This window comes from Phalangium opilio, unplaced genomic scaffold (genome assembly GCF_054372755.1).
Source record: "Phalangium opilio isolate 3A_F unplaced genomic scaffold, DU_Popi_V2 ptg000031l_1, whole genome shotgun sequence".
NCBI lineage: Eukaryota > Metazoa > Arthropoda > Arachnida > Opiliones > Phalangiidae > Phalangium > Phalangium opilio.
The window spans coordinates 5,067,432-5,094,824 of NW_028324158.1; the positions used below are offsets into that span (position 1 = coordinate 5,067,432).

The following is a 27,393-nucleotide window of genomic DNA, read 5'->3' on the forward strand; positions in this document are numbered from 1 at the left end:
CTGAATGCGAGTTTTGAAAATCGTTTGAATAGATACGCTTTTGTTAACTTCATAAATATATCCGATTGAACTGGTTTGGTCACTTGATTCTTTATTTGCGTGACGAAAGAGGCCTATTGACATTTGAGAGATTGATTGATATCAAAATTATAGTAGTTTGATTGTGTAAAGTACTATTATTAAGATAAATCTTGGAATATCATAAAATAATTTTGGTTCAATTATTTCTCTTCGACCCTTCATTTTATTTTTGGTCTAAACCTAACCCTAATGAATAGAATTTGCCAAAAGTATTTTTACTTCAAATGAAATACTTCGATTTAACTCGTCGTTTTTGGTTTAAAAACAATCTGGTGTTTTGCTTTTAAAATAAATTCTGGTTTATTTTTAGGCTTAGTGTTTCGAAATACGTGTGTAAAAAATTGTTTCAAGTTTTAAATAAATTCATTTGTTGAAACGCAAAAGCATAGAATATTCAAAAATTGAGGATTCTAGAGTGAAGCTAGCTTACAGGGGCAAAAGCATCCATAGTTTTTGAATGAGCGCCTGTAAATGTTTAGCCCGCAATGCTTCCGTGTATTAGATATACGGACACTATACTTGGAAATATCTAATACATTTAATAATTAAATTTCTCTACAACAATTTATTTTATTTTACGTCTAAAACTAACTCTAATAAATAGCATTTGCAAAAAATACTTTAATTTAAATGTAAACCATCGATTTAACATAAGCTGGAATTTTTTGTACATATCTAGTATTAGCGGAATGCCAAATTCTTAAATGTTTTTGAAAACTTCATATGTACTGGTCTTTGTAATATTTGCGTATTTAATAGAAAAACTTGAGTAAAGTCATACTGTTTCTATTGCGTTTTGGAGTGTGCCAAACGTTATTGAAACTCATTACTCACTTTTATTTAAAACTGGCTTAAGTAATTAGAAACCCGAAAGACGTTTCTGTCTATAAAAAAAAACTAAACACTAAATAGATTTTGGGACCACCCAAATGAAATATGTGGATTAAGTTGTTTTTTAAGGAAACTATTTTAAAAATTGAATTTAACAACGCTTAGATAAGGGCAATTCATAAAGCTAAAAGGTTACGGGCCTAAGAAGGCCGTTCATATCCTCACAGGCTTAATTACTAGTGGTTCGCAAACCCCACCTTGAGGAACTCAACCAAACTACTTCTCAAATCTTCCTCTAGCACTCACTGAAAAACCATGGAGATGCCCCTCTCCTCTGGATTTCAACAATATTTGTTATTGATTAATAAATATCAGTTGGCTCGTAATTGCGTCATTGTGAGATAAGTTTGATCGATATGTAATCTCTTAATGTTCCAGAACAATATAATTTCCTAATTCAAAGCTTGAACACATTTTTTTAAAACACAATTCAAAGCAAAAAGATTATGTACATTTGTGCCTTAATAGTTAGGGTGATATGTCCCATTTTAATAAATTATCCAAGTATTGCATGACAGAAATATGACCGTAATATAACATTGAACAAAACAAAAATGTTTTGAAGAACCTTTTTTATTTTAGAGTTTCATCATTTAATTCTAGAAACTTTTAATTCGTATTTATATAAGAGCGGTGACGCGTACGTCTTTCAACTTCAACAACCCTTTGAAGCATCTGTGATAAAAAAAAATATATGTAGATCAAGCTGCTAGAACAATAAAATAACATCACGGGGAACTCGATATCTCGTGGGAAAAAATATCTGATATACACACTAAAAGGCATATAAGAAATGTGCATGCCAGAGAGGTTAAAGGGGAAGGAAAGAAAAACGTCCAGTCGAGTATACGGGCTTATCTAACAGACGAGGATCTTCTTTGTCACCGCACTGACCCCCGCACGTTCTTACTAGAGTAAATTGACTTTCGTTGCTCCAAATAACAAACAAGTCAACGCGAGCTAGCAGAAAATCAGCCCCCAACACCGTTAAATATATCCAAATGAAAGATAAGCACCTTTTCCTCGAACCTTTCGCTGTGAAATACAATCAAATGTTAATTTTTACCTGTACCTTGGGCTGTTGGGAGATTTCTACAGTGAATGCAAAAACTGTCAAAATTTCTATTCTCGTTCAGAGCCAGATGTATTACTATTTCAGATTAATTTAGTAAAATTCGATAAGGAAACAATTTACTAGTGGTAATAAATTTCAACCTAAATTCATAATTAATATAAGAACTTCAATTTTGCCATATACGTGTGGAATTTGCATACAGGGTGTGTCTGGAAAGTCTGTCAGAAATTATGGGGTGTTCTTTGGACGGTTTTGAGTCGAAAATGTTCTATGACCTTTTGCCGTCCGGGCCATCGTTTTCGAGTTATGTTTGTAGTGTTTTAGGGACAAACCCTTACATAAATAGCATTGTCTTTCAGTTTCTTAGTTAATTATGAGGGTTATTCATAAAATCGTACAAGCAAAAAATCATAGAACATTTTCGACTCGAAATCGTTCAAAGCACAACATGTACATTATCTAAGCTGTGCTATTTTCTGTGAAAATTGTCTTCGAATATCGTTTTCTTTCAGTTTATAATTTTGATAAGGGCGTCAAAAAGTTAAAATCAATCTTTCGGTTTTTTACCTTTTTACTACGAAATCAAAAGTAATTTTGACCGTAATTTACTACAGAAGAGAGAGTAAAGTTAGATTACCCCAGAATTTTACTGCTTTTGAACTCTTCTCCAAGTAAGCAATGACTATAGGCCATCTCAAAACAAAGATTCAATCGAAACTTTCATAAATCGATATGAGTACAAAACTAGAAGTAAAGGCCCGTTTTCAATCAAGATTTTCTTGATCAAAAATTAAGCTTTGCGTCAAAAGAAGCAGCCAAAAGCCAAAAATAAAGATGTTTTTAAACCAGTTTAAATTCAGCTTTTAGTCTTTTCATACTTTAAACCTTCGAGAAGCAGATATCTAAATGAATTTGATATTTGCTTCTCATTTTCTTTAAGCTTTTGCCGCTCTTAGTAAAAGCAATCGAGTTACCCCATCTTTAATCAATTTTATTAATTTGAAGCATGTTTGAAAGCGATCAGAGTTTAAGCTTTTCTGTTTTATTTATTTTTTTTGAAGAGCTCGCGTCTAAAGCCACAGCCAAAATTTTGAAAAACTTGATTGAAAATGGGTCTTAACATCTGAGAAAATGTGAAACATTTCGCTAGTCGTATTTCCATATGTTCAGAATACGTTATGCCATCACTCCATTAACTCGCTGAGCGGCATCTAGACTATTTCCGTACTCTCGCGTGCCTTGACAGTGACAAACAAACAGAGCAGACCACATAAGAGATCCATTACGGTGGGAAATATAAAGACCAAAAACAAACGTGTATAAAAATATTCCGTTCCATTCCCCGCGTAGTATACATTCTGCTAGTATATATATATATCTCTATTAAGATACAGCCACTCGAGTATTAGAGTGTACATTGTTCCCTTGTGCAAACAAGACTGGTAATCCTTCACAATATCCTACCGGAGGGATCAAAGAAAGTTGTCACCGCGACAACTAAAAGAATACTAGGAATTATCGAAGCAGAACCCATAGCAGACCAAATAAATTGCGACCAGACTGCATTAGTTTTGTGGAAAATAATGGGATACACCATAAGTTTATAAGATATGTTCCATAAGTATGACATTTAACATAATTCGTAATGCTAGAGACTTACAGCTCCAGCTAGTTCGAGAACGACAAGCGAGAATTAACTACACGCGGTTAATTTTGCAGTCCATCTTCCAACTTAGTCTGTACTAAGCCTTTGACAGCGACTCAACAGGCGTTGCTTTACGAAAATCTATGACCTACAGCACGACAAGGTCTAAGTAACCATTGACAAACTTATGGAACATACCTTATGAACTTATGGATACATGAACATGAGAGGCCTATATGCTAAGATAATATCTTTAAGCGTGCGATTCGTGACTAACAACACTCGTATTTTGCAAAACGATGTTTACATATAATTGTTTATATTAAGAAAATAATTATTCCAATTAACATAACCAGTGATTTCTCGCAAAACTGAAATTGTATTCTGTTTTATTAGCTCAGTCTCGCAATTTTTGTTCAATCCGAAACGTTTCTAAAAAGGCGCTCTTTAATTAGTGTGCAATTGGAAGATTAGCTCAAATTTATCACTAATAAAACGTGTAAATACTACAATCTCTCATTAAAAATAATTACCTTTTAATTAGGCTTAAAAACGCTGACTACTGGGACGGGATTGGTTGAATTCTCACAGGCTGAGAGAGGCAAGGTAGGGGAGGGGTAGGAGGTTCGGTGTAGCAGACGCCACTAAACCAATGGCGTCCCAGTAGTCCTCGTTTTTAAGACTAATTAAACACTAATTATTTTTTAATAAGAGATAATTTATTTTTTAATATTGTTCCTTTTATATTTAGAAAAATAAAACCCGTTCTTTTAAGGTATAATCAAGAAGCGATATCTAGATTACTAGGGAGAAGTTATAAGATGCCTAAGTTTTCGCACGGCGTAGTCCCGATCCCTTTTCAAAATACAAGGGGGAGCTGTTGAAAGGCCGGGCTATTTCGCCTCTCCTCAGTCGCACGACGTGAGTTTTCAAGAACCAATGGGGTGCTGGTTGTAATTTAGAGGCGGGGATTAACTCCGGACCTACGTTTGAACTGGAGATAAAGCTAGAATGTGGCAAATTTATACCTTCTCCCTAGTAAAATAGATATCTTTCTTGGTATGTTACCTGAACTTTACCATAAAAATCGGTTCCGTTTATGTTATCAAAGAAATCTTTCTACTAAACCGCCCTGATTCTTGGAAATGCCGGAAACCGAGGCTTCATTACGATCAATATCAAAACTTAATTCCGTGTTAAATACTAATTAGTATATATATTTCTACGGAATGGGAAAAATACATTACTTTTAACGCTTTCTCCGCATTTGTAAATATAGCGTATTTCACGAGCAATAAAATAGCACGCGCGAATTATTTTACCTAAGCCTATTAACTCTCTTCCCTGCGATATTGTACAGGGTGGAAACATTCCCCGTTGACCACTCACCAAATACCTGTCTGTATTCGTAAATCGTAGGTGGTTGTCAGGGCATCTTTAATTAGGTTTTTTGACGTAAATCTTGTAACCTGGTATTTTCCCTCACTCAAAGTGATCAAAATTGTTCGCCAAATTACCTGACACCCTAATTTAGCAACATTTTCTTAATTTATTTTTTCAGAGTGACTATCAAAGCCCAGTGTCCTATGCATTTAAGGAAGTATCCATTGGATACCCAAGCTTGCCCACTCGAAATAGGAAGCTGTAAGTTTTAAATCTTTTTGTTTTTACTTACATTAAAAATCGCTCGGAAAAATTGTACTTAAGACAAAGTTCCACTGACTTCGAAACGAATCTTGCTTTTTTGGTTAGTTAATTTGATTTTAGAAAATAAAACTGTCCATAGGGAGCTGTGTGGCTTAATATGGCTCTTCCCTTTCCCACCAAAATGGCGTCAAACTTGACAGTCAAAGGCTAGTGGGGAAGGCTCCTGATTGGCTATGTGAGGGTCCGATGCTTAGTAGGGGAGATTTTCACCTCTTTGTCCACTCTCTATAACACATGATATTTTAATCTCCATTGATCGTTACTATGACGTCATGTCCTAGGCTAATTTTAATGTCGGGTTTGAGTTCTGGCAACTCCCTACCAATCTTTTACGTCACTTCCGGTGGGATTCAGTTGCTTTCTTAAATTCAAGTTTCATATAATCATTTCAAGATTACTATGACCCCTCAGGTTTAAGAATTAATATGTTTTTAAAAAACTCGTAAAAGGAAAGGGTTAGGGTTAGACTTGAGGTGCGACTACCTCTTTCAATGCCAGTAAGAGCTTATATTTCATTGTTGAGACTTGAAAGTGTGTAATAGTGCATAGAATGACCCCCTACTTTTGGAGAATGAAACAAGGTTACTCTATTATTTATTTATGTTGGAATCGTGATATTTTGTCGGTGCCCCAGAATGCGGATAGCTCCAATAAAATACCAAATTCAACCCAAACACTGCTTCCCCGCACTAGAGGCAAGATTCCATTGCTTCATGAGATACCTACGTGTCTTTGAAATCTTACCCGAAAAACTTCTTAAACCGTTCAAGAAAATTGGAACAGTTTAAAGCATAGCGAGCAAATTAGTTTGAAACATTTATTTCTGTAGTCAGTGTAAATATTGCTTTTTGCCCCCTTCAAATACAAATACTAGACCAACAGACAATACACTTTTTAACGAGTTAAAAATAAGTAATTTTTATATTTAGAAAGGTCATAAGTTTCATGAATTGGCTATACATATATATTTAATTCTTAATTTAGCAATTAAAACGGAAAATGTAGAGCTATCTGTAAAAGTAAAAATATTGACTGATAATCAACGCCCAGCCGAAACCACCTTTCATAGAAAATTAATAATTTGAACGGATGTTAACTAAGAAATATTTTTTCCAATCCATGGCCATCTTGAAAAATGGCCTTGGTAATTTAGCCGTCACAATTCTGGTAAACTTGGAGTAATTTTTCTAAATGAATTTACAATTTTTAGTACTTAAATATAACAAGCTAATTTTTACAAAATTTAGCGACAAAAGCATAATTTATTTCTTTCTTAAAATTTACTCTTTAAATTAATTAATCATTTAAAAAGAACGCTGTTTTCCTCATCTCTAATTGAGGGACGAAGGTATATTTATTAAAATTTTGAATTTACCCGCATGACAATTTTGACCTACTCTCTCTGATGAATAACGTGTTAGAAATGAGTTAAAATTATATCAAAGTAATTCTGAGGTTATTTAACCCTCTGTAAAAGTATGTAGCTTGCCATTGATGCTTTTAGAGCCAACTCTCTTCCTATTTTTACCACGTAGAGGGAGAATATTTTGTGAATTTATGTGCTGAAACAGAATTTCTTAATTTTGAACGTCGCCAACATATTTTTCTAATTAACCTAGACATTAATAATATCATATCTGTCTTCAACGTGGGATTCGCTCTTATCTACATTGAAATGACACATGAGTCAAGTTATTAATATGATTTTACCATAAGTTTATCAGATATGTTCCATAAGTATGACACTTAACATAATTCGTAATGTTAGAGACTTAAGGCCCTTTCAGACGTTACAACGTTTTGATTCATTTAGATGAGCCAACTTCAGTTGAGTAAACTATTTAGATGTGTGAACAGAGATTGGACAAGTTGAATCACCAAATTAAAAATTGATCACTGACAGATTTTTGCTGACTCAACTATTTGACCCATCTAGTTGAGTCTGAAGTTGTATCGTCTGAAAAGGCCTTTACTGAGAGCTAGTTCGAGTCCATCTTCCAATTTAGTCTGTACTAAGCCTTTGATACCGCCTCACCAGGCGTCGCTTTACGAGAATCTATGACGTTTCGCCGACATCACTTCATGACAAGCTCTCAGAAACCATTGACATACTTATGGAACATATCTTATGATGTTACGTAAAATTCCTGGAATAATTTTAACCAAGTGATTTATTATAAGGCTCATTAAAAGACTTTATTAAGGTTGAGATTTTAAAATTAATTGTAGCCTATTTATCATCATTTCTTACAAGTTAGCATTTAAAAACCATTAAATTTGATAATCGGAGTTCTTAAACACTGATCGCTTTTTTAAGTAAAATTTGGATTGAAACGAGAGATTTGAGGAATAGGTAAAATTTCGGATCAGCGAAAGTTAAAAATAATCTAAATGATTGAAATAAACTTATCACTGTATCTCTGGTTTGCAGGGAACTTTGATCTTAATGAATGATCGCTATTTTAATGAAATAGGTTGATTGTAACGAATGATTTGCGGAATTCGTTGAGTTTTGGGTTCTTGAAAGTTTAAATTAAACTCATTCCAATTTATAGGGAACTTTATGTTCGGTACTCTATGTTAAGTATGAAAAGTGTGTGAATTCGTGGAAGTATTGGAAAAGGGACGGCAGATACGTTACAAAAACCTCCGCTACGATAACTACCATAAATATTTGGCTTATATTGTTAGTTAAACAACATCATTAAAATCATTCGATTGTGGAAAGTTGATTAATTGCTATACTGTATCAAAACAAAAAAATCGATCAAGCAGCTAGGCTAAAGGGTGCGAGACTTTTTGTTAAAATATACATATGCTTTTGATTTTTCATAAATTTTCCTTAAATAATTTTGATAATCGTCTTTCTAGTCTAATACTGTATATTCGAGATTCTAATATTAACAATGATGCATTCACTTCCTTTTTTAAATCTTGCCCTTCAAGTAGCTTTCTTTGTTTCTAATCTTTATTACATATGACTATTTATGTAAAGCACCATGATTTCGCAAGTCTCAAATTTCTTGAAATTTCATACATAATTTTACTTTTCAAGTTTATCATTTAAATAATACTGAAGAATGGATATTGAAATGCATATTATCTTACGTAAAAGCAGAAGTAATTAGAATAAATTGTCTTCCACCCTGACAGTAAACCAAGGCGAATAAACGTTATGCCAATTTGGTTTTGTAACAGCCCTGAGTATTCATAATTAAGGACCGACGAAAATTTTAGTAGAAAATATGCTCCATGGCAGGGCCGGAAATAAGAAAAATTTCTTATAGGACATTAGGACATGTGTCCAGTGACCCCCTCCCACCTTTAACTGGAAATTTTATAGGACATCGTCCACCGGAGTGTGCAAAAAAAGGTGTCGCATCTTAATAGTCAAGCTATCAATTAAACTTAGTAAAACATTATTGGTAAAAATGTCCTGTGACCTCCTAAGTTTTTAATAAAATTATTTTTATTGGACAATGTCCAGTGTCCCGTGCTTATTTCCGGCCCTGGTCCATGGTTTTTAAGAATGCTTTTCTGTTTGCTTTAATATGGCATTCGTTTTGATTTAAAATGATGTAACAATCAAGTTCAAAACCGCAGAACTTGTAATGCCAAATGTTATGCCATGTTTGGATGTTTATTTTTAATAACGGTACACAAAATGGAAAACTATTCGTTTTCGAGTGTGTAAAGCCTCAGTTGGAAATTCATATTATCGCTCCATTCTTGATAAAGCATTCATCAAAAATGCATCAATTAAAATCCCTGTCAAATCCGATTCACATTTACATAACTTACATTTTTTTTCTATCTTTCTTAGTCCCTCACTAAAACTGGGTGGAAATATAAAGAAAGTTCTTTATCCCCAAAAAAATATTTTCTCTCACTCTTAGAAATCAAAAAGTGTTCCCCTCAAGCCACGGAATCAAATTTGCGAGTTTCATCTCGAATTCGTTGCCATTTCACCCTCTCGCGGTGAGCGGCAAAAATGTTAAAAATTAAATCTAAATTCTAAATCTGCGACGTTTAAGATTCCTGGAAAGGAACCAATTTCTATTTCGGTGCGGTTTGAGTTTGTTGGTAGTGTGACGACTATACGAGATATATGTACACAGAAACCTATCACTTGAAGTTTGTGATTATAAATTGCAACATTTTACGTGCGGGAGTATTGTAAGCTCTTACAGTCTGGTAACACCATAAGTTCATAAGACATGTTCCGTTCTTTTGATACTGGTTACAAACTGGAGCTTGCCATGAAGTGACGTAGGTCATAGATCCGAGCGACGCCTGGTGCATGAGGTGCTGTCAAAGGCTTAGTACAGACTAAATAGGAAGATTGACTGCAAAACAGAGTGTAGTCAATTCTCGCTTGTCGTTTTCGAACTAGCTCTCAGTAAGTCTCTATATCATTACGAAGTATATGTAGTGTCATTCTTATGGGGCATAGCCTATGAAATTATGGTAACACGTATTTATAAGTTATTTTTGAGGGAAATTTGATGAGTTAACTAATGTGGAGACTTTATTGATGCCGATGTCAAGCGAAAATGTTTGCCGTCCGGGCCCTCGTTTTCAACTTATGTTTGCTGTATTTTACAGGTGAAACCTTAATTAAATTAGCATTGATTTGATTTTTATTATTAAGTTTAATTAAGGAGTCATCCTTAAAATACTCCGAACATAACTTGAAACTCAAAATCGCCCAAAGAACATGCCTCTTAATTTCTGACAGACCTTTTCAGAATCACCCTGTATATGTTTGTCGCTTGGAAATTTTGTGAATACATCTGTAACTTCCCAAAATAGTAACTACAAATTTGTCAAATAATTTTATAGTTAAATTACCGTTCTTGAAAATTATGGTAATTTAAAACGTGGTATTTTTAGATACAGTTAAACGTCAAGGAACGACATCTTTTATTTTATTTACTTTGGCATTTTCACTAAAATATTCTGAGTAGATTACTGAAAAGTGTGCAAATCTGCATGGGGAAATAAAGCAGGATGGAGTTCATTTATTTCTTCAATTTATGGACTACTGTTTGAACCAATGTCGCGCGTTTAAAAGCCCCCCAGGTTTACGACTTTATAAAAAAATGATTTTTTCCCTCGCCAATAAAATTTGCTTAAAAATTCATTGAAAAGCGCTCCCGGAAAAATAGACATAGGTACTGTATGTACCTTCATCACTTTTGATTCAATGGCTTGAAAGATAGGAAAAGGAAGAGTTTGGAAAGACCCGTTTATATAAATTTTCTACTTCCTACACCCAAAATCAATTCATTTGCAAAAATAAGTAGATTTTAGTTTTAAATTTCTTTTTTTTTTTCAATTTCTTAAGTATATTTTCAATACTAGAGTACTGTGGGAGTGCCATGTGTTCACGTTAAATACGCAACCAAATGCAGTAATTACAAAAAACTCCAGATCTTTATGAGTAAATCTTCGATGGAGCAGAAGTCTCTATATACCCAAAGCGTTGCAGTCTGTACCCCCATCTACGGAACGGCAACGAAGTCCCCCCAGCATGCTCAGCGTTTCGGTAGGGTCCTACCAAGAAGCAATATCTAGTTTACCAGGGAGAAAGTATAAATACGTCACATTTCTATCTTTATCTCCGGTTCAAACGTAGGTCCGGAGTTAAACCCTGCCTCTAAATTACAACCAGCATCGCATTGGTTCTTGAAAACTCACGTCAGCGAGACGCGAATGACGAAAGTTACGTATTTTGCGACTGAGGAGAGGTGAAATAGCCCGGCCTCCTTTTACTCCCCCCCCCCTTTGTATTTTGAAAGGGGGACTGGGACTATGGCGCGCGAATACTTAGGCATCTTATACCTCCCTGTGTCTTAAAAAGGTTCTCAAACACAGTGGCGCTAGGCGGCAGCACTTAAAAATCTCCTACGGAAGGGTAGGGGCTTTCTCAAGGTACATTAGGAGACTATCATTGCCCTATCATCATTTTTGCTCCATCTTACCTCTTGACTCCCTGCTCCCACCAACCATTTTTATAAAAGCCAAGTTGAATTTTTTGATAAAGTATTCTGTAACTCTTTAATAGACCAATATTACCTCTTAAACGACGTCTTTCGATGAAACCTTTCCGAAAACGTTGTTTTAATTTCCTTAAAACTCTCAGGAAGTTTTTTTAACAGAAATTGTTAGGAGCTGATGTACCAACAAGCAACAGAAACATTAAGAGACATAACTGAATGCTTAATTATGCGCGTGTTTCTTGTGCTTTGTGCTAATTTAATTGCAACTCAACAATAGATATGTGTTGGATTTCATCGCAGAATTTGAAGGAAGCCGAATAGAAAGAATTCAAATTTTTGGCGGAAGTTAGATGAGTCGTGTCAGATCATTTGGAATTTTAACATTGTCAGGTAGAAAAGACAGATGCTTCGTTTCTCGTGTCGGTTGAGAATAAAACAAATTTGTTGTTGCATAGTTTTATTTATATTTTTCGGCAGCATGTACTAAACACTGCCAGAACGATTACGAATTCATGGTATCAATTCATTTAAAATTTTATAATTTTAATAACGCTTTACACCTTTTTGGAACGGGGCTAAGTCACAATATGATTTGTATTATCTTGGGATGTGAGTTGGTAATTTATCAATTATCGCGGTAAATTACGGAACGCAAAAAAATCTTAAAACCACGGTTTTAATACGTTTTGGGTAATTACCGAGTAGTTTTTACTCAATTACACATTGACAAATTGACAATGGCAAACCATTCGTTCGTTCATGAGTTAATAATATGTTAGCTCCCCATAAGTTACTCAGGCAATTAATTTTTATACTCCAGCGTTTTCTCCCGCGCCGCCAGCGTCCCAATTATATGCGACGCTCTGCGGCCGCCACGTGAACGACAATCTTATTTACTCTTCTTTCCGGTTTTTACCCGGAAGCGCGTGTAGTGGAAGCTAGCCAATGATATCGGAGCTATTTAAGCAGCCGAATATTTTGCTCAGTAGCCTCGGTTAAAAAACAGTCAGAAAAAGAGATCAGTGGATTGGATTTAGCTCAGTTGTATATTTTTCTGGTTTCAAGTCACAATAACAACTCTTATCTTTAGCATTCTTTATCAATTTCGGCAAGTTGCATTGAGTTCCTGCACTTTTTTGTCTCAGTAAAGACACAAACGCCATGATTTAATGTTTAATTGTTAAAACATAAACATTCACGATTAAAACATTCCCTTGGTGAAAAAGCAGCCGACGACTCGAGGTCGAGGAGCCGTGCGAGCGGGATTTTTTTTTCGACAAGAGAGGGCGCAACATTCGGATTTTTCCCGCGCGGGCGAAATGGGAAGAAATCGCTGGATACATTACGCCTATGGAGGCTGAGTAACTTATAGGGAGCTAACATATTATTAACTCATGGTTCGTTTGATATCAAACTATATAACCGTTTATCGGTGTTTCAAGATTTTTAGAGGAATTGTTACGGTAAGCTACCGGTAAATTACGCTTTTGTCAGATACGGTATTTTTACATCCCTAGGTGTTATCCTTACCATCAAGCTATTCTCACGTTACTACGTACTCGTTTTGTCAATCTATTTACAACGACCATTAAATAGCGTCTAATTTAACGTTTAGGAAAGCTTTTATCCGTTATAAGGGCTTTCCTTTCAGTGACGAGTCATATGGGAAATCGTATATAAAACTGCCAAGTCGATTGTTGTCTTAAGGAAGTTGCGCGTTCTTGACACCCCAATGGCAATTTCTTTAGTTGAGAAAAGAGAAAAAAATGGATTTTTCCTTTGGCTGCAGACTGCGTTTTTCTAACTCTTAGTTTTGCCGCCCAGTAAGCATTGGGCGGTAAAAACTAAGAGCTGAACGTTAAAAATGAATTATGGTCGAATATATAGGAATTATCTTCCAGGAGTTTCTTGGTTGTTTATGTTCGTTTTAGCTCGGATTGCCGATAAAAATCATAGTTGTTTTTAGATAGAAGTTGGCAACGAATCTTGCCTTTTAACTTAAGTGGGTTTATGTGGGTTTTGCAATTTTGAATTTTGCAGATTATAGCAAATAGTTTTGCCAGTATGTCTCATCTTATGCAAATACAGCGTGTTCCATAAATGGTATTAGAACCGAGGTATACTGGGTTCTATGGGCATTTTATAGTCGAAAATGTAACTAATATGACACTTTGCACAAAGGACACCGTAAATTAAGACCATTACACACGTGGACTGGAATGGACATACGGCGCGTGGGACTTTAGGCTAGGGTCAACGACAAGCGATGACATTAGAAGAACGGGGTATTCCAGTCCATCTGTTTAATGGTCTTAGCCGTAAACAACTTAATTAGATAAGCATCGTCTTTCATTTTCTCATGTTAATTTTAAGGGGTCATTCGTACAACATTCTATTCATTAATTGTTAAAGGTACCTTTGGGAAAAATATCATTGAACATTTTCGAATATACATCGCCCATAAAACTCACTGCGCGTTTGCCCTACCACCCTTTTATTTAACTCTCTGTACATTTAGTTCATGTTTGAACCACACAGTAAGGAAAAGGTTTCTTACATAATTTTGACATTTAAGTAAAAGAATGACAAGTGAGATCTTCCAAACGTTGCAAAACGTTCTGTTAACATTTATCCTGTAAGTGATTTGGTCTGTGCAACTCTATCTGCTATGAGCCTGTTCTTACTAAGGCTTTCAAAACGTTTTTAAAGTATTTTTAAGACAATTTATGGTCTAAATTTAATCTCAATTAACCAGGAATGTGAACACAAATTACACAAAGACGTACATTTTAAAGGAATAGCGACCTGATTTAAAAATTATCTGAAATCTAAAGAAAACCTTACTTTTTTGAGAGTTTAAACTTTTCTGATTCCAAAAATATGCTTGATAAATATTTAAATATGAGGGAAAGCACAGAAAAAACACTTCAAAAACTTGAAATTTGGGGGCAAAAGCAAATTTGCGGAGAAGATTCTTTGCTGGTTTTTTCTCCTTGCTACGTCACTCACGGCATTTCGCGGAAAAGTCAAGCGCGAGCGCCCGAGCCTACTAATTCCGCGCGAATCTGAATAAAATAGGCTTAACGCGGCGCTGAGACACTAACAGGCGCCACGTGAGCAACATCTAGAGTGAAAATTTCTCCTTACTACGTCATCAAACGAAAGAAAATCTTAAGTAGACCTTTTCCAAACACAATACTTTGATTGCAATTTTATAAATTGCTACGAAACCAAATAAAAAAGTAAACATATCATAATAAAGTAGATTTTTCAAGGATATTTTTCGCATTTTAAGTTTGTGGATGACGAAAATTATGGCACTAACACTTTAAGTCTCAGACTAATTATTTTGAGTACCATTTTTATTTGACAACCCTTGGCATTCGCGATGTCATAGCTACCCACAGCAAAACACTGTCAAACCTAATTCATGATTATGAATCCTTATCGTGGGGATAATACGTGTGTTTTTTTGCTCTTCGATTTTGTGTTTAGCCTAGGCTTAGCTTCAGTGATAGAACAACTCAACTTTGAGTTTCCATTGAGAAACTTATAACTTAGACTTGCAACATTCTTGCTTAATTGATGAAATGGGTAAGAATTGTCTGCCAGATTGTGAATTTAGAGGAGCTGGAGAGAAACATGGTAAAATGATATTCTGTGGATTTTGCAAAATATGGTTCCACCTAACCTGCCAAGGCCTAAAGACTGCTATCTCCGGGTCTTTTTGGATTTGTGATACTTGTGTGACGGATTTAATAACATTAAGGGAGACCATTGAAGATATAGATAACTTTAAAGAGGAATCCAAGACCTCTATCCAAAACCTTAACATATCCATCAAATCCATTAACCAAGAAATAATGGAGATAAAACAGCAATTACAGGAGATAACTAGCTCGACGAAGGAAATTCTGGACTCAAACCTCTCCAGCCAGCTTGACGTACTTCAAAATAAAATTACAGTTATTCAAGAATCTACCGCTAATACTTTTGGACTTTTGGACGGAAAAATAAATCGTGCCCTGGTAAAGCCAGGTCTATCAGTAAACCCGTCTTCTAATCCGGGACCTGACTTTCATAACAAAGATTCTCATACCAAGGATACTCAAGCCATATGGCATGCCCCTCCTTTAATTATGCCAGTGCCTTTTCAGGAGAAGTCGTATACTAACATCCTGAAACGCAATGCAGTTAAGGGACAAAACCATATAACTTATCCCGAACCTAAAGCACAACAACTTCAGCTCACAGTGAACAAGCTCAAACCTGGAAAATTGAAACGCCCTGATGGTATTGGTAAAATGCCGGAAGACCGTGTTACCTCTTGTAAAATTAAGGCTGCAACCAAACAGACGTATGACTATTTTATCGGAAATTGTTCGAGTAAGGCTAGTGAAGCTGTGATAAGAGATCACTTAATTGACTCTGGCATTACTGACGTCAGTATTCGGCAAACATATAAAACCAAATCTGGCAATACTGGTGTTAGAAATTTCATTATGAGAACAAATAGTGAGGCTAAGAAATTATTAAATCCGCTACTATGGCCTTCCGGGGTCTCTTGCAGAAAACTATCCGGTAGTCAGCCTCGTGAGGACTCTCCAAAGACCTGGGGTACAAACGATGATGCTAACTTACTAGTCTGGTCAAACTCACCTAAGTATACATATCAACTTACAAACTGTAATTCTGAGGTCTGCGTACAAGATATATTGTTGCATCTAAACGACTTAAATATTGACTCACCAAAAGTAACCATAAGCAAAAACTCGGAATACTGGACAACTAATTTTATTATTGAGTGCAGTAGTAAATTTGACAGTGTCATTAGAGATGTACAAAATTGGCCGAACCCTCTACGGATCAAAAGATTATGGGCGATCCCTAGCCCAGAAATAAGTGATGTCGATAGTGACCTTGACAATACAGTATGACTAGACTCAGAAGGCTCTATCAACCAAGTTGATGATGTCAATAGTAACCGTGACAATACAGTATGACTGGACTCAGAAGGCTCTAACAACCAAGTCAAAAATAATTTAGGCAAAGCCACCCATGGTCTTAGAATAGGTCATCTAAATATAAGAAGTATTAAGTACAAAATTCATGAAATTGAATACTTATTGAGGGAGAACAATATTGACATCTTAGGTGTCACAGAGACCTGGCTAAATGATACAATCCCTGATGTGGTTTGTTATATTGCCGGATATTCTTTCTGGAGACAAGACCGTGTAAAAAAGGGAGGTGGTGGAGTAGGGATTTTCTGCAAATTACATTTAGCAGTTAACCTAGTGGAAATTATACCTGAAAACCAGCCGGAGAACTCGGCTTTGGAATCCATTTGGATTGAGATGCTTTTCCGAAATTCGGGAAGGTTCTTTATAGGAATTGTTTATATTCCGCCAGTGGTTAATATGACTGATACCCTAGAGGACTTACAAAATTGCCTCTCCTGTTTAAATAGTAGGCCTAATACAGAGTTAATTCTGTTAGGTGATACAAACTGCGATATTTTACCCAGAGTTAAAACAGCAAAGACCAAATTACTCATGCAAGCTTTAAAAAATTATAAACAAGTAGTTGCTAAGCCTACCAGAATAACTATCGACACTACAACCTTAATAGACCACATCTATACGAACTGTCCAAACCGAATTATTGGCAGCTTTGTGCAAACTTGTAGCGCCTCGGATCACGACCTTACCTGGATTATATGGAAGAAGTCCTGTCCAAAGATATCCAAAGTAATAAAACCTGTTCGGAACTTCAAGAATACCAATATGGACCTTCTAGTAACTAATATTCAACGGGACCTAGGGAACATCAATTTTGAACTCAATGATCCCGAAAAAGGGCTTGAACTATTTTTACAAACAATTAACTTGCATTTAAACATCCATGCCCCTATTAGGAAAAAATATGTCCCTGAGAAAAGCAATCCCTGGCTAACGCCTTATATCAAGCATCAAATGCACTTACGAGATGTATGTAAAACAAAATCTAGGAACCCTAGTGTAGTAGAAATATTTGGTCCACTGTACAGGAAGCAAAGGAACTTCGTGAACTCCTTGATATATAAGAGCAAAACTAGCTACTTTAAAAATTCTCTAACTCAGGACTCCACTAGGTCTACTTTCTGGAGGGTAATTAAGCCGCATATAAGTCATAAGTCGGATAAATTAATTAATTGTCTTAAGATAGGAACTGATACTATTGATTCTCCTAGAGATATAGTAAATGTACTAAATAAATATTATATAAATGTGGCTAGTGACCTACTAGAAAAAAATGACCTAGTGCCGGCTACCCTACCTGTCTTACCTAAATCAGTTCAATTAAATGCAGAGGATAAATGTAAACTGCTCTCAACTTTCCCGCTTGTTACTGAAAATGAAATATTTAATATGCTGAAAAAATTGAAAATAAATAAGGCTAGTGGAATAGAGGATTTTGGTCCGGTAATATATAAGGGCCTAGCAGCGATAATTGCTAGACCATTAACCACTATTATAAACATGATCTTGTCTACGGGCGAGTTCCCTCCACAATGGAAAACTGCGAAAATTATCCCAGCTTTTAAATCCGGAGATAAAAGAATTCCCAAAAACTATAGACCGATCTCTATTCTGCCGACCTTATCTCTTATATGCGAAAAACTAGTGTATAAATCGGTATACAACCACCTGGAAAATAATAACTCTTTATATCAATACCAAAGTGGATTCAGATCAGGCCACTCTACTATAACCTGTATCTTTGACCTCTATGAAACCATTTTAAAAAATCTTAATAATGGACTATATGTCATGCTAGTTTTTATTGACATGTCAAAGGCATTTGACACTGTTCAACATGACTTACTACTGTCTGACCTTGAACAGCGGGGTATAAGTGATATTGCCTTGAACTGGTTTACTACGTACCTTGCTGCACGAGGGCAGATAGTATATCATAATGGGCATTACTCTGATAAGCTGGTCATTAAACATGGTGTACCTCAGGGTAGCGTTATGGGCCCGCTACTTTTTAACATATACACGACAGATATTCATGACTCTTTAAAAGGATCAGTTTCCAAAGAATATGCGGACGACACAGCTCTTGTGGCAGCTAATAATAATTTACAGCATCTAATTAGAGATGTTGAAAATGATTTAACCAGTCTAAAAAATAAAGTTACGAGTAAAGGCCTTATCATAAATATTGATAAAACAAATTTCATGTTAATCTCCCCGAACAAGAAAATGAGAAATGAGTCTAAGGATTGCGTTGACCTGTGTCATGGTACAGTTAAGAGAGTTAGCCAGTTTAAATATTTGGGCCTATGGTTAGATGACCAGTTGTCTTGGACGGCCCATGTTGATTATTTAGTAAAGAAAGTTGATATGAGACTATGGACTTTAAGACCATTACAGAACTATTTGGACTCTGAAACCATAAGATTGCTCTATATGGCCTGCATTCAGCCCCTTATTGCGTATGGGATTATATTTTACTACAATACCGGTAAAGTAAATAAAGATAAGCTAAGCGCTATTCATACGAAGTGCTCTAAACTCATATCTAAATCTAAAAAATTCTCCTCTGCCACCCTGGCTAGGACTGTAGCTAACATAAAAAATCCAGAATTATATTACTTACACGCGTTAATGGTATTTATGTTTAAAGTAAAAAACGGCCTATTACCAGAATATGTCCTAAACTGGTTCCCTTCTAGAAAATTTGATATAAGTACCCGAGGGGATAGTCTAAATTTTTATACCGAATGTTGTATCACGAGTAACAGAAATAAGAGTACTAAATTACAAGGGGTTAAAATATGGAATGCATTAACCAACCCGATCAAATCTATACAGACTATAAAATTGTTTAAGTCTGCTGTTCATGAATACTTCGCCGAATCGAAAGAGTATACGGTCTGAATCAGTTGCCTTTATGTATTTTTATAGAATAATGCTTATTATATTTTTTAAATAGTTTTTATTCATGTTAAATTAATTAATTAATCGGACGCCATTGTAAATAAGGGTTTTCCCTTAATGGTATATCCAATAAAAAAGCTTCTATTATTATTATTATTAAAGAAATGGACGTGACTCCATAAAATGTTGTGTCAGTCTATTACGATTCATGAATCTTGTTGACAACGTTCGATATCTCCAAACAGTCCATCGGCATTTTATTTATACCTTGACAGAAGTGGATTACATGAAGTATTTAACTCTCATTTATGATAATTCCCATCTACGATATTAAAGGGATGCACAATGTGTTATGTATCAAGCTTATCTTCCATCAAATAGAGCTCTAATTGGCATGCATGAATTTCGTAGTGCTAACAGTGCATTGGGAATTTGCGTCGAAATTTCCGTTGAATCTATCCGTCAAGTCGTTTTAAACGCGTAGCCCAATCACTACTCCATGAAATAGTAAGACTACTTCAAAATATAGTTCTACATAACGCATTATACATCCCTTTATTTCGGAAGCTGTCTTTTTCATCCCAGAATGCTCACAGCAACTAAATAGCATTAATGTTGTTTATATTTTGACCGGCATAGTGTAAGTAAATAGTCCTCTGGCATATGAATCAAAATATCAGATAACACTCTGCCAAGTGAATATAAAATTTTCTTGGTATTCCTGACTCGGTCAGATCAAAACTACTAAAATAATCACCTCAAGTGATCTACTTCAGGGCTCCTCTTGCGCGCAAAAACTCCCTTATGTCATCATAAATTTGAGAACCGTGGGAATACAGTATGGGATATCGTGATCCCGATGAGATCCATAATATCTTATGGGCTTACACGTGTTTATTGGGAGCTCTGATTGTTTTACTCTATCTTGAACGTGCTATGAATTGAGAAATTTGGTGAAAATCCTCCCGGGCAGTTACGTTTTTGAAAAGTACGTTCGCCCTTATGTTCCAGATGAGAAGATCAGTAATAGCCAAGGCTTACCTTTACTACCGTGTAAAAATTGAGTGGTAGTGGCTGGCAATGAGCGGACTTGGCCATACGCCCTGTCCCCGCCTCTTTAATCGTTTTCTACGCCTTGCTTCCATTTATTTCATTCTATTACCGTAATGGAAATATCGAATGGGCTACGCCTCACCCGTCCCTGCCTTCCCGTTTCGTATCCCTTATTTCCAATTCTTCGCCTCTTGAAAAATCCCTCTTCCTGCAATTCTTGTTCTTCTTTCTTCCTCCTCTTCCTTCTGGAATGGGAATAGATTTGCCAGGCTCCTCTCCTTTCTTCAAAACTGATTATCTTCCAAATCCTTCTTTTCTGACCACTGCCGACACCGCCACTTCAATTGAGTCGGCTTAAAGTCAAAGTGAAGCCGTAAATACAGTACATTTTTATGAGACGCGCATATTCTTCAGTGAACGCTCTTATGTTCAGGAAGAGGATTTAGTTTGGTTAAAGCTCAGACCACCTAACCATGGACATAAGGCCATGATAAACCCGCGTTAACAAATGGTAGTGCGTAGCAGGCGTCCTCACGCGTATTCCTACAGCAATTTATTGCCGAATTTTACTATTTTATTAGGTCAGGCGTTTCTCTACGTAAACCTGGTTCCCAATTCAGTTGTCTGTCCATGGTTAGGTGGACTGATTAACCAATGTGTATTCGGAAGGGTTTTATATGTGTTATACGAACTGTTAGGTTAATTTTGACAAAGCTTTTAACCACAGTAAAGTTTTTCTGGTTACAAAGCTTGTTATGCAGTGTCGAAAGCGGAAAGATTTGTAAAGGTAGATGAGAAGCACTATCAAAGGATTTTTACAAGATAGTACGTAGATGTAACTTGGGATGCTACGGAGCATTCGTTATTTCGGCTTAAGGTCTTTTAAATTGACCTGTGACAAAGAACCTTAAGCAACAAGAGTTATGACGAATGCGTCAGCGAAGACTGTTATACCTCGGTCTGCCTCATTCCATCATAAATAGTTGTACAAGACAACGCGCCATATGTATTTACTTGTTTACAAGGCTTGGTAATTTCCATTTTGAAACCAACGAGAATCCAAGGCGCTCTCTCTGATTCACGTTCCATAGCATTATGGCTACAAAATCCGCTCCCAAAATGGCGCCATTACAAAAATGGAGAGTATAATTATTTGGAATAGGAACTTTTATCTCTCCACTCCTTTAACGGTTACAAGCCTCACCCTTGATTCGTATATACCTTTCAGTCACTCTCTCATCTGGATGACTTAATTAATCTTCTTTCCCAACCGGACGTTGTTAATTTAAAGGGGTTTGCTCATTTAGAAGTTAATTACTGGACAAATTATGTTTCGGCTTTTCTTTCGAGCTCTTTAATTGTTTTATTGTTCTTGTTGACAACTAGAGCATTATATATGAAACAGCACGTATTGGAAAGAGAGAAAGCTATCTAAAAAGTACATTTATAGTGGGAGATCCCGTGACAGCAGGGGTGGTAATAACAATTAGTTTACGTAATGATATGTTTGGCCTCATATTTACACTGGCAAATCATGTCGTTAGACGTTCTATTTATAGAATTGTTACAGAAACGTTGGTACCAATTACTACATCAGATATTATTTATAATTCATGGTATTTTTTACTTTAGTTAAAATTAAATTTACTCCGTTAAAAATCATGTTTTATGAATATCACGTTTTGGTTTCCACGACTACAAAGTATACTCAATAAATGTAATTGAGAGCTACAAATTAAGAACAATTAGAACAAAAGTTTTTACGAAAACAAGAATTGTTTCGGGCTACGGTCAAACGGGCTAATATTTTTTCTGAAACTTAAATAGAACAAATTAAGGAAAACGAATCTAATTGATAAATTCTTGTTTTGGCCTATTTTGATGTTATTTTTCACATTTCCGTCTATCATTCAGTTCAATTATTAGCTTCGTGAAAGTCGTTCAGGCTCGTCTACTTTCCTTGATTTATAACTGTTCGTTAATCAATATCATGGATATGTATAAATACTACGTATTATGGATTCCCATCTCTTACCTTCCAAAAGACATTTCACTTAGCAGAGAAAAATTTGAATTCCTATTCCCCCCCAACCTTGTGAGGGAGAGGGGAATTTGTATTTTATCTCTTTGCGCATGGGTTAAATTTCAAACTCACCACTCAGGATTCTCCGGAGAGTTATAGTTCCTTTCCCCCACTAGCACCTCACATCCACCAGTGTATCGCATATTTGGTGGCTAGCTTTCTGGCTTGGTTGGGAATCCATATTACGTAGTATTTATACATATCAATATCTTCACAACTTATACATTTTTGGTAAATGTTTGTAAAATAAGCTAAGAGTTTCGCCACTTTGGTCTGACGATTAATCAGAGACGATGTTTTTACAGCCATAATAGTTTAGATAGTGACGAAAATCTCATTTTATCTGAAATTAGGTTCCGAATTAGTTGACAATTCTTTCTAAAATTAACCCATATATTTTTAATTGTTCTTTGCAGTTGGATACAGCGATAAAGACCTATTATACAGGTGGAAAGGACTTAATGCAGTTGTTATTAACGAAGAAGTCACTTTATCCCAATACGCCTTCCTGAACATTACTACTGTCAATCGCTCAAAAGAGATACCAAATAAAGGTTTGATTTTAACCATAAGAAGGTAACTGTAATCGAAACAGTTACTTTTTTGGCTGGCACAGTGTAAAATGTATTTGAATTATTTAAATTAATTTACAATTTTTTTTAAATGGTAAAGAGGAGAAAAAATCCACCATAGTAGTGGGTTTCTTCCTACAACGTCGTCGGGGCTACTACATTCTCCAGATCTACGCACCCTGTGCCATGATCGTTGGAGCTTCCTGGGTCGCTTTTTGGATTAACAGGAATGATGCAGCTGGAAGAGTCACAGTTGGTAAAGTCTACATTAATTACTTCCAAATCTTTTCTCAGTTTAATTCTTACGTAAAACTTTGTCACGTGAGTGTATGCATTTTTGTTAAGCATATTACGTTTATGTAGGGATCATTGTCTTTTTCAAAATAAGAACGGTTATGTCCTAATTCATGGCCTGAAACTAAAGACGTTTCGTGGAAAGCCGGTCAAGGCTCAATTTTTAACATTTTTAGAGTTTGGCATTATCTTTCACCAAAGAGGATATAACGAAGGGGAGTAGAACCCGAACCGCCATGGCAAAGTATCTTAAGAGATCGTCTCGCTTTTCTTTTCTTGGCTTTAGAGTTCTCGCTTTTCCTTCTACTCCCCTTTTTAAATCCTCTTTGCTGTCACATATTTGTAGATATTATATGGAGTATCCACAGTTACGGATATGATACGAAAAATTGCTGTGAATAATTTTGAGTAATATGAATAAGCATAATGTGAATAGAAAATGCCGAGCCCTGAACATTTTAACTATCTTATTTTTGGATCTGTTTTGACTTAAAGGGAGTAGAAACATTGAATTTTCATTTTTAACCATATCACATAATGTAGCGATAAGTTTGACCTGGCCCCAAATAGTTGTAGCAGTAGTAGTGGTGGTAGCATTAATAGTAGTACCAAATGTGAATGAGAGGGAAAGTATGACAATGGCCATAGAGCCTGTGTTAAAAAACGCGGACATCAAAGTTTCGCCAATAACTATTTAGTCTACTAGTGACTGATGGACTTGCAAACTCGCAACTGAAAGTAGTTCAGACATTTATGTTCCTTGGTTTAACCATAGCCCACTTGATCACGCGCATCACGACGCAAGCTGCTCGCCCTATAGCTAAATTACCGAGATTTGTTTTAAACGTATCTAGTTTTATGTGCTCTTCTATTGCTTCGATAACCTTACTTAAATCCATATTATACCTTCAAATACCTTTTAAAACACTACCAGCTACTCTGTCCTGACTACAAACACAAATCGAGGAAGTTCTAGCATACACAATAGCAGACGACGGTAACCGCATAACCGCGAATTAACACAACTTACACAAGACCTATTTTAAGGTAATGAACAGGCCCAGTATAGCTACTCCAATAAAACGGTCAACTACGGCGAAACTCTGATGACTCGCGACTTTTGGCCATTTTCATACTTTTCCTCTCATCCACTTTTGGTAGTACCAAATATTTTGTTCGTCTTGAAAGGAGGAAAGTGAAAGTAAAAGCAACTGTAGTAGTAAAGTTAAGCATTTGAGTGGTATTGTGGTGGCAATGATTAAATAGTTTTTCATTCACTTGTTTTTTTAACAAAGATATAATTATGTTATTGCTTTAATTTAAGTGGAGGATGTCAAACTCTTTAATACTCCTCACACCACAATAAAGATTTGGAGTTTTAAAAGTAAAAGGAAGTATGGAGAACTAGGCACTATTTACGTTAAAAAAAGGCGTCCTGAGTTGGTTTCTACTCCCTTTAATAAGGGTCAGTTTGGAGATCTGTGACTAAGCTGAAACATTGGTCATTACACTTTGTTTGTCATCACAAGTTTGTTTGTACCTGGTTCTTATTTATACCGTTTAAAAAATTTCGAATAAATCTTATTGGAAGCTTTAAAATGGAACGGGCTATGAAGTTAAATTATACAAAAATAACTTTGAATTTAAAATTTGAAAAGGAAAAAAAGCTCTCTTGGAATGACCATAAGTTTATGAGATAGGTTCAATAAGTATGACGCAAGAGACTTACCGAGAGCTAGTTCAAGAACGACTAGAGAATTAACTACACTCGGTTGTGCAGTCCATCTTCATATTTATTCGGTACTAAGCCTTTGACAGCACCTCACCAGGCATCGCTTTACGAGAATCTATGACGTTTCACCTACGCCACTTCATGACGACCTCTCAGTAACCAGTGACAAACATAAATATATCTTATGTTTGACAAATAAATCCATTTTAAAGCTATCATAAAACTTACATTTAATCAAAGCTGGAATATAAAATCCTGTTTCGTAATTTAAAACTTTCTTTCTCATCACCTATCATTTCTATATTTCCGATTCGAATATAATCCTTCGGAACCTTGTCTCTTCTAACAGCACGGATTCAACCGTTTCACCTTTGTTAAAAAATCCCGTAGTGTCTACACGAAAAGTGTACAATGTAGAACTTTACCTTTCATTTTCCAGTTGGTACGGAAAACAATGTCCGAGTTTACGCCATGAGCGTCAAAATCTGGCCAGGACCCTCTCTTTCAAGAAGTCTTTTAAAAACAAATCAAAACCGTTTATTATTACCCGTAGATACGGAACCAAGTTCGCCATGAGTAGTTTGAACTGTAGAACGGTAATTCGAAAATGGGGCTGCCCACATTTTGCCGATGGACGCTCATGGTTTCAGTAAAAGTTCGCATGTTTTTTTTACGTTAATTTTATATTTTTTGAAAAAGTTGTAACGTTTTTTCTGCCCCTTGAGAATTTTTTGAATAAGGTTTTTTGGCATGATTTTGCCGAATATTTTTATATGTAATGTCCATAGGCTCAATCTATGGTTTGCATTTATGAATAATTAATCTTCCAGATGGCTAATTAAGGCTAATGAAGTAGGTGGTAATTGAAATAACGAATCTCGGGCAGTGGGTATGATTTGTATGTAGACACGAAAGAGATTATTATCGATGCACAGACTTGAAACTGCAACCCAATTTTTACTGATCCTACTGATCCATTATCTTATGGTGTAATTAACCATTGTACCTGTACATCGTTGTACCTTTCTGGTTTTGTCTTTATGAGTTTGTACGACTGTCTTCCGTTCATAGCGTGTTACCAAAGATTTCAGAAGTTTAAAGCGAAACTCTGCCTTCAACTTAAGCAACTGTAACCCATGAAGGTGCAGGTTTATGCGTGTCACGAAAGTTGGGGCAGATCTGGCAAAATATTTCCTTCACCTTAGAGGCTTTTACCAGTGAGCACGTACAAGAAGGAGAATCAAAGAGAGAAGAGGGAAGATAACTATAACGGCACAGCCAGATATCTCTCTCAGGTGCACGTACTTCAGCGCACACCCGAGGAGCCAGACGCTCACGTGATCCGTTTAGAATACTGACTGTAAACAAACTTCTCTGATATTTTAACTCTCTGTTGCGCCGATTGCGCATGTGCGAAACTCTGATACCAAGCCACAGCTCGGTACCGGTTTTGAAAGGGAGGTTTGACGGAGAATTCGCTCTCTCTGAGTCTCCTTCTAATACGTTCTCACTGCTTTTGCTAAAGTAAGAAGTCTAAAGAGATATTCGTATCCGTTGATGAAAACTCCCAAATTGTACGTAGCGTTTGGGTTAAAACAAGCCAATTAGTGACAACTAAAATTCACCCCATAATAGTTAGTATCTTTTGATTCTTATTCAAAGCACTGACAAGACAAAAATAGCGGAGTTTCTAAACGCACACCGTTAATGTCATCCAAAGTTCCGCTCAAAGGTTGCGGAAATCTCGGCACAGGTTGCTAGCTACGTGAATATCGCGTGGTTTCTAAGTTCATATTCAGTATGAATGACGTCACTCCTCTTTAGTTCAAGCAGAATGGCCCAGAATATGACCTGCTAAAGATTAAAAGTAGAAGAAATCTAGGTATTCCTGCCTATATAATAAACCTGGGACTACACAAAGGCAGGAAAATGCTTTAACTAGTTCTCATTTTATGTTTGACAAAAACATTAAAGCATTTCCATTTGTTCTCATAAATTAATTTCAAAAAATCATCTCAGACTTTGGCGAAGTCTAAAGTGAAAATTCGCTCCCATTCTCTATATAGAATTGAAAGTCGGAATCCTAGAAAAGTCGGTGACGGTTTTTGAAATACAAAACTTGGTATATAAGGCGTGCACCCTTCCATCAATGCTTGATATAAACCAAGAAAAGTTTCTCACTCGGAACCGTCAAAGAGAATTACCGACAAATTGCCCCTACTATTTTACAAGCGATTTTCTTGAAGAAATAAAAAAAATTGGTGGAGAGTAGCAGGCTGCTATTAAAAGAAAAAGACGGCTCTTAAGAAAAAAGGAGAAGAGATATGCAA

At 35.8% G+C, this 27,393-nt stretch overlaps 1 protein-coding gene across 1 annotated transcript in view; it reads left to right on the forward strand.

The window, feature by feature from the left end:
* Positions 1–27,393, forward strand: part of LOC149690168 (gamma-aminobutyric acid receptor subunit alpha-6-like) — a 95,658-nt gene that overhangs the window by 60,331 nt on the left and 7,934 nt on the right. The window contains exons 6-8 of the mRNA XM_089870797.1: positions 5,254–5,336; positions 22,882–23,019; positions 23,138–23,293. Coding sequence (XP_089726923.1) covers positions 5,254–5,336; positions 22,882–23,019; positions 23,138–23,293 — 377 coding nt within the window. The remainder of the gene's footprint in view (positions 1–5,253; positions 5,337–22,881; positions 23,020–23,137; positions 23,294–27,393) is intronic.